This window comes from Orcinus orca, chromosome 17 (assembly GCF_937001465.1).
Source record: "Orcinus orca chromosome 17, mOrcOrc1.1, whole genome shotgun sequence".
Classification (NCBI taxonomy): domain Eukaryota; kingdom Metazoa; phylum Chordata; class Mammalia; order Artiodactyla; family Delphinidae; genus Orcinus; species Orcinus orca.
In genome coordinates, this window is record NC_064575.1 from 65,971,602 (window position 1) to 65,979,952 (window position 8,351).

At 40.7% G+C, this 8,351-nt stretch overlaps 1 protein-coding gene across 1 annotated transcript; it reads left to right on the forward strand.

The window, feature by feature from the left end:
* Positions 1–684: 684 nt before the first annotated feature.
* Positions 685–6,584, forward strand: UTP23 (UTP23 small subunit processome component). The gene is made up of 3 exons (XM_004265373.4): positions 685–972; positions 4,418–4,592; positions 5,767–6,584. Exons 1-3 carry the CDS (start codon positions 785–787, stop codon positions 6,148–6,150), a joined length of 747 nt encoding a protein of 248 aa, XP_004265421.1. The 5' UTR covers positions 685–784; the 3' UTR covers positions 6,151–6,584.
* Positions 6,585–8,351: the final 1,767 nt, after the last annotated feature.

Genomic DNA, 8,351 nt, shown 5'->3' on the forward strand with positions numbered 1-8,351 from the left:
TGGAAAACGAAGTTCTTGAATAAGTCTTCCGGAAACACTCCATGCGAGTGATTTAGGATGGTCTCCAGGAGAAGAGGAAATGCAAAACGATGAGGACTTTTTGCCCTGACATTTGGCTCTTCAGTGGGAGTGGTCCTATGGCGGGAATGTGTGCGGGAGGTGAGGGGGAGTGCAAGAATATTTGAACTTCAGGCAGGCGACCTGAGTTCCGGTGATAGTTCTGACACTAAAGAACCACGTGCCCTTAGTAAACGTGCTTAACTTCTTTATAGGAAGGCAATCACTACAAACCTGCCCAATCATAGTCGCCCAATATACTTTGGTCGCTTTCTTCCCTCATTTGAGAATTATTAACATTAAAGGGGAAAATATAAGGTATATTACCTAGAACAGTGCCTAGGACATATTAAGGCTCAATATTTTCACTGATTATTATTATACCGTGGATTTTTCAGACGCCGTGCCAGGTAACGCGCAAGAGGCAGTGTGTATTTTTTTTAACCTGGACCATGACTGCCCATGTGCGCCTCTAATCGAGCACTTAGTCGTTTTCCCACTTACAGACAAGCTCCGCCCCCGAGGGCGTGTCCCTTAAAGCGCGGGCACCGGGTAAAGCGCGCTCTCGTTTGGGAGTGACGTAAACCAGGCCCACAGATGGGGCGTTTGCTTCCGGGGCCAAGGGTTCTTCATTTCCGGGAGAAGCCCGTCTTGCCGATAGCGGGCTGTGTGGGGGGAAGTTCGCTGCTGCTTTCTGGTCCGGTGGCTCGCTCCGGGAAAGCCAGGCATGAAGATCACGAGGCAGAAACACGCCAAGAAGCATCTTGGCTTCTTCCGCAACAATTTTGGGGTCCGCGAGCCGTACCAGATCCTGCTGGACGGCACCTTCTGTCAGGCGGCTTTGCGGGGCCGCATCCAGCTGCGGGAGCAGCTGCCCCGCTACCTCATGGGGGAGATTCAGCTGTGCACCACCAGGTGGGCCTGGCTGGTCCGGGTGGAGGCGCGGGGGCCCCGCGGGTGCGGTAGAGGCGAGGCCGCTGCTCGCAGGCATCCATTGGGAGCCCTCGAGGGGCAAAGCGCGCCGCCCACGCGGAGCTGACAGTTCAGCGGGACCGCTAAGGAGGGTGGGCGAGTATCTACCAAGTAGATAGACAGTATAAGGTCCGGCGAGTATTCATCTTAACCTGGAGGCTAAGAACACGTGCTTTGCCGTTCGACCTGGTTTCCAGTATTGGGCCCAGTTCTACCAGCTTTGTGATTTCGGACAAGTTACGTAACCTCTCTGAGCCTTGGATTACTCATTTGTAGAAAAAAGCTCGTAACTACTTAACACACTTCCTATAAGTCGGACGAGGTGTAGAGCGTTTATTGGTATCTCAGACCTGTATCCTCTAAGTGATTGCTTGTTGTTTGCATAGCTTTTCCCAGTTTAAGAATTTTTCAAGCTTCACAACTGCCCCATGATGTAATATCTTCGATTCCCAGAAAGATAAGTCAGGACTCGATGTTTCCTAACTTTGTGCAAGGTCATTTGTTTATTCAGCTGTGTTTATTGAGCACCAGCCATACGCCAAGCACTGCTCTAGCAGAGGATAACTTGGTGAACAGGACGATGTCCCAGCCCGTATGGCCAGCGAAGTGCATAAATCAACCTCTAACTGGTGTGTGTTGACCCCTAGTTTCCTCACTTCTTCAAACACCTAAGGTGGAATCTTGGGGGGTTGACTGGAGGAAAGATGGAATCAAGGAAGGTTCCACAGAGGAGATAACTTTTGAGCCCAGTCACGGTTCAGTTCTGAGGGGAAGGACATTTTTTGAGTGAAAGAAAAGAGAAGTGACTTGTAGGGACCTCTTGAACAAAGGAGTGGAGTGGAGTTGTGAAAGGCCAGGGAAAGAGATTAGAGCACAGCGTATATTTGGGAAAGAAGCTGATAAGAAGATAAGTTGAGTCTGCATAATGAAGAACTACTATTCATAAACCTAGTTTTGTTTTTTTTTTCCTTTGTAGAATATTTCCTTTAAAAAGTGAACAGAGAAAATTTAAATGACCTATAATACCACACCAGTGACTGACCACTGTTAGCATGTGGTGTATCATCCAGTTCTTTACACACACACACACACACACACACACACACACACACACACACACGAATGGGCTCTTACTCTGCATGTGATATTAATGGCCTGCTTTTCTCACATAACACTACTCCATGAGCAGCTTTCTATATTCAGAACTTCATGTGGGTTTCATTCAAGCAGAGCCTCAAATGGGTCATAGATATCCCCTAAGTTTTGATCCCCAGCTCCTTCAGAGCTCCCAGACAAGTTCTCAGACGGTGTGTGCCCCAGAGTTGATTGCTTCTGGCTACAAGCCTTGTCCACTTACCCCTGTCTGCCATAGAAATATTAACATTTTTAATACAGGGCTGTAATATAAAAAAGGTTGAGAAGTACTGCATGAAGTTATATTCTGCAGCATTTTTCCCCCTAAAGAATTTATTTTAACTTATGGGATATTTTATACATACACAAAAATAGAATAGTATAACGAAACGTCTGTCACCCAGTTATTGCAATTATTTACATGGCCATTCTTTTTTTTTGGCTACCTCGGGTGGGTCTTAGTTGCAGCATGTGGGATCTTCCGTTGAGGCGTGCAGGCTTCTCTCTAGTTGTGGCTCGTGGGCTTAGTTGCCCCGCAGCATGTGGGATCTTAGTTCCCTGACCAGGGATGGAACCTGCGTCCCCTGCATTGGAAGGTGGATTCTTAACCACTGGACCGCCAGGGAAGTCCCAACATGGTCATTCTTATTCATTTAAGAATAAGTTACTGCTAGTTTATTTTAAAGCATATTATTGTCAATTCTTGGTGTGTATCAAGAGATAAATGCTATCAGACCTGATAAGTATCTTCTAGAAAAGATAACTGCAGCTATGTGAGGGGTAAGTTGGAGAAGCAAGAGAATGAAGAGCAAGAAGAAGAAGAAGAAGCAAGAGAATGAAGACATGCACGTTTTGTTTGTGGTTGTCTAGTCAAGAAATAATGGGAGCCTGAACCTGAGAGAGGAGAGGTGGGAATTTCACAAGGAGACGTTACAGAGGTAGATTCCAACAGCTGAGATAGGACTACCACTGATGGGGTAGGGGCAGGGGTAGGAGTGAGGAAGCAAAGGTTAAATAGGATTTCTGATTTCGAAACAGTATCTGAGAAGATAATAAATTCAAAGAGGTAGCAAGCCCTGGAGAAGTCTGGAGGCAGGAAAGTAGTTTGATTTTAGACATCGTGAATTTGACAAAGAGCTGATGGCGGGCCATCCACAAGAAATATTCAATAAGTAGTTGGCAATTTAGGCCTGAAACTCAAAATGGATGACTTTAGAAGCAAAATCTCTTAAAAAAATCAAAAACTAATGGTGTGATAAAGCAGGTGAGGCAAGGTAGAATCAGGCAAGGGCTGGCTAAGGTTGAGAAATCTTTGACTCAGTAGTTCTCGTCGTAATGTTTAAGAGGAAGTACCTGGGGAGCTTATTAAGATGCTAATGTTTGACTCCACAAGGAGTTCAGATTTGGGGATGAGAAAGGAGCTAGAAATTAATATCACTGTGTCATTCCGATAGGGGTAGTTTATAGATGACACTTTGAAAAACATTGCCTGATATTAATATGAAAATGCAAAGTGAAAGAAAGTTGTGATTGTTTTTAAACACGCCAGTGACTTGAGAATGTTTACTTTTCTAAGCTGAAAATATTCTGAAGGTGCACCGATTTGCACTTGAAGGAGAAACCTGTAGCACTGTGGTTGGTCCAAAGCATCTATCGTCAAACTACTTAGATTCACATTTCAACTCTACCTCTTATTAGTTGTTTGAATTTGGGCATGTTACTTGAAATCTCTCAGAATGAGGTGTTCTAAAATAAGGATAATTTTACAGTAAGCTGCCCTCATACTGTATAGCACAGGGATCTCTACCTTATGCACTGTGCTAATCTGAATGGGAGGGAAGTCCAGAAGGGAGGGGATATCTGTATGTGTGTGGCTGATTCATTTTTTGCAGTGGGAGCTAACACAACATTGTAAAGCAACCATACTCCAAGAAAAATTAATAAAAATAAATAGAATAAAAGTAGAAAAAAAATAAAGTAAGCTGCCCAACTTTGTAGGGCTGTTTTGAGATAAGCGAGAATTTATGTAAAGGCAGTTAGCATGCTGCCTGCACATAAATGCTCAGTACATGTTAACTGTTTATTATGTTCCTTCTACTTGGTGTATGCATTTTTCGGGTCTTTTAAGAGTGAAATGCTTAATGTATGGTTTGTAGTTTAAAAAGAAGAATTGGGTATTTTTTTTTATAATTTATGTGAACAACAGATATGCGTCTGTTATAATTGTGAGCTGCTAATAACTTCTTTTTTTCAGGTGTGTGTTAAAAGAGTTGGAAACATTGGGAAAGGACTTATATGGGGCAAAGCTGATTGCACAAAAATGCCAGGTTCGAAACTGTCCCCATTTCAAGAATTCAGTGAGTGGATCAGAATGTCTGCTTTCCATGGTGGAAGATGGGAATCCTCACCATTATTTTGTGGCAACACAGGTGATACCACTTTTAAAACCAGAGTCAATCTTAATCATTTCTATTTATACTCCATATGGAGCTATTTATCATTAGAAAAAATTAGGTGGAAGTGGTTTTAAGTGTTTCAACTTTTTAAAATGCACGCTTTCAGGTTAATTTGTAGTCAACAAAAGCAATTGTCATTTCAGAATTTGAGGAGAGAACATTAAGCATAATGATTTTCTTCTAAATTACTGAAGTTTCCTTTTGTAAAATAAAAATTATTGACAGATGTGATGATATGTTTTGGGGCTCTTGAAGGGAAGGGAAGTAGAGCAAAGATTTTACATTTTATGTTTATGCATGTTTTTTCACGTTCCCGTGTTTCATATTATTTCTTAGAAAGTCGTGTTTCATATTGTTTGAGACTATACCACCAGTATGGAACTGTTTCAGGCTTTTAAAGACTGGGAAGCAGGGGAGGAGAGACTCTCAGGGTCAATATTAATGAATAAGCTCACACACATACAGATTTCCTTAAATTTGCTTGTAGGATTATAAAATTACACAATTAGAAGCAGAGCTGAGTCTAGAATCTGAATCAGCTAATTCCAACTTTATTTCTATTCTTTCAATCTCTGTGAGCATTCTTTTTTTTTTTGTGGTACGCGGGCCTCTCACTGTCCGGAGCACAGGCTCCGGACGCGCAGGCTCAGCGGCCACGGCTCACGGGCCCAGCCGCTCCGCGGCATGTGGGATCTTCCCAGACCGGGGCACGAACCCGTGTCCCCTGCATCGGCAGGCGGACTCTTAACCACTGCGCCACCAGGGAAGCCCTCTGTGAGCATTCTTGACCCTTTCTGAAACATATCTCAGAGTAGAAATGAGGAACATCACCTAGTATATTTACCTTTGCATTAGTTTGTAATTCGAGGTCCTAGAAAATTTATGGTCTTAGAATATTGATCAATATAAAATATTGATAAATCCCATTCACATTGTTGCCACTTAACTGTGGTCAGTTTTTATGTTTTTCTTCCTTTCTTTATCATAAAATATACTCCCATTAGTAAGACCTAACTGATTTGAAAAGTAAAACCTGGGATCTCTTTTATTTTCAATATAGCCCACTTTAAGTTCTTAGAAATCTCTTTAAGGCATCTGATTCAATTGATATATTTGAAGTAAATAGTTCTATTTTTGTTTTTAATAGGATCAGAATTTGTCTATGAAAGTAAAGAAAAAGCCTGGAATTCCTCTCATGTTCATTATTCAGAACACTATAGTCTTGGACAAACCTTCTCCAAAAACAATTGCATTTGCTAAAGCAGTAGAGTCAGGTCAGCTTGTCTCAGGGCAAGAGAAACAAAGTATCAAGCAACTCAAAGAGGAACAGGGTTTAGTAAAAGACCCTGAACAGAGAAGAAAAAAAAAGCGCAAGAAAATAAGTGGCCCTAATCCTCTTAGCTGTTTGAAGAAAAAGAAAAAAACACAGGATACAAACTCATCTGCCTCTGAAAAGAAAAGAAAAAGAAAAAGAATCCGAAACAGATCTACCTCAAAAATACTTTCTGAAAAGCAGAATGCAGAAGGGTAATGAGTCCTTTGGATACTTTTAAAGACATGCAAATATGAAAATGAATTTCTTTTTGAAACTGTAGAAGTACTTATGTTAAAAGACTAAACTTATTTTTGTAAATGAATATTGACCCACAAGCCTTTGTATAAAATTATTTGTTAAAAAAAAAAAACCCAGAATGGATGGATTTAGGTGTGATCATGTTCACTTTTCTTAGAGAATTTGGAGGTTGTTTTTTAATGTAAAACTGTTGTCTCTTTCTGTCTTACTGCTGCCCACCACCCTCCAACATTATATGCAGATAGTTTAAAAAAATCATATAGTACCAAAACACTTGTGACAAAAAAGAGGTAATCCCTTTTTCACATTCACAAAGGAAACTTTCTCTTTCAACTCATGTAGTGGTTTTAGAATTTACATGTACATTTCCAAATAAAATGAATCTGCTGCTACCTTTGGATCTGCCCATTATTTATTGACTTCCTACTAGAAAGAGTAGAAATTTTGCTTACTTATTTTACTCCACCATTTTTCTAATATATTAATATTTCAATCTTTATACATCCCAAATTCAGTATTTTCATTTTGATGACTATAAACTCTGTTTACCGCTAAACCAAGTAGCCTGCTATGGTTGATTATGTTACTTTTTTGTTATTCCAGAAGTTAATAATGGTCTCATTTTCTTCTAGCCTCTGACTTGATCTTACTATATTCTCCAGTAACTCTGGAAAGGATCTCATAATTTTCAATATAATATCAGGTCATTTCTTACCCCTGGAATACTTCTGGAGACAGCCCTCTGTCCTCCAATGTGGAAAGGTTTTCTGCCAAGCATGTTGCTGAGCTATCACCCAGACATTTCCTGTCCTTATCCAGAGAATCTACTTTGTCACTTCTGTAGCCTAGATTCTTCATTCTACTCATTCTTGATTTCCTCTTCTGCTGTGGTGGAACATAGAGTGTGTAGGAGGTACATTTTTTGAGGCTCAACCAGTGTGTCTAAACCTGTATTTTTTGCACTCATAATCTAGCAAGATAAAGAATTCTTTGTTGAAAAATCATTTCTCTCAATTTTTCTTGAGAACTTAATTGTTTATAAGGTCCTAGGTAGAAAAAAATCCCTTTTTTTGAGTTCTGGAGGACGATTTTCTTTTAGATGTAACTGTTATCTTAAATGGCAAAAATTCCAAAATAATACTCTTTCAGGTTGGCTTTAAATGTTACTTTAAAAATGTCTAAAGGTGGGGCTTCCCTGGTGGCACAGTGGTTAAGAATCCGCCTGCCAATGTAGGGGACATGGGTTCGGTCCCTGGTGAGGGAAGATCCCACATGCTGTGGAGCAACTATGCACCACAACTACTGAGCCTGCACTCTAGCGCTCGCGAGCAACACCTACTGAGCCCGTGTGCCACAACTACTAAGCCTGCGCGCCTCGAGCCCATGCTCCACAATGAGAGAAGCCACTGCAATGAGAAGCCCACGCACCACAATGAAGAGTAGCCCCCCTCGCCGCAACTAGAGAAAGCCTGCATGCAGCAGCGAAGACCCAACGCAGCCAAAAATAAATAAATTTTTTAAAAACTGTCTAAAGGGTTAATTCAATTAGGAATTGAATAATCAAGCTTTTCTTTTTCGGCCCCCTCCCCAATTGTTTTAATCATCCTTCAGGCCAAAATTAAAGTAACCCTGTAAGTTTGAAGTGTAAAGTTGTCAGATTGTTCAGTAGCTCCTTTCAGCTGCCTGTGATAGCTTCAAATAGTGTTTCTAATCTGTATCCTTAGAATATCATGATCACGTATGAAGTACGTCATGAATAAGTTCTTATTTATGGCTAAAATAAATAACTTCTTAAATATGAGAAAATTCAAATTTATTCCTGTAGAAATGTCATTCTCAGTTGAATTCAAGAGGTGCTTTTTTGGTGGAAGGTGGAATTTTAGCTTTACACCAGGAGGACCACACAGGCTATATTACCTGTCAAGCCAGATGAGTGTTTTCTATTGTCATTTCATGATTCTGGTTTAAATTCTTAATGGTAGGAACATTTTTTTCAAAGGAAAGCAAAGGTACTGGAAAAAAGTGAATATAGTTCTGTAGTTCTTGTGAGGAGAAATAACTTTTCAATCATGACAACAGTTAAGATTAGCAAATCAAGTGTAGATGAAGTGATAAAGCAAGTGAAATGTACACTGATGATACTTGTTTCAATATCCTCA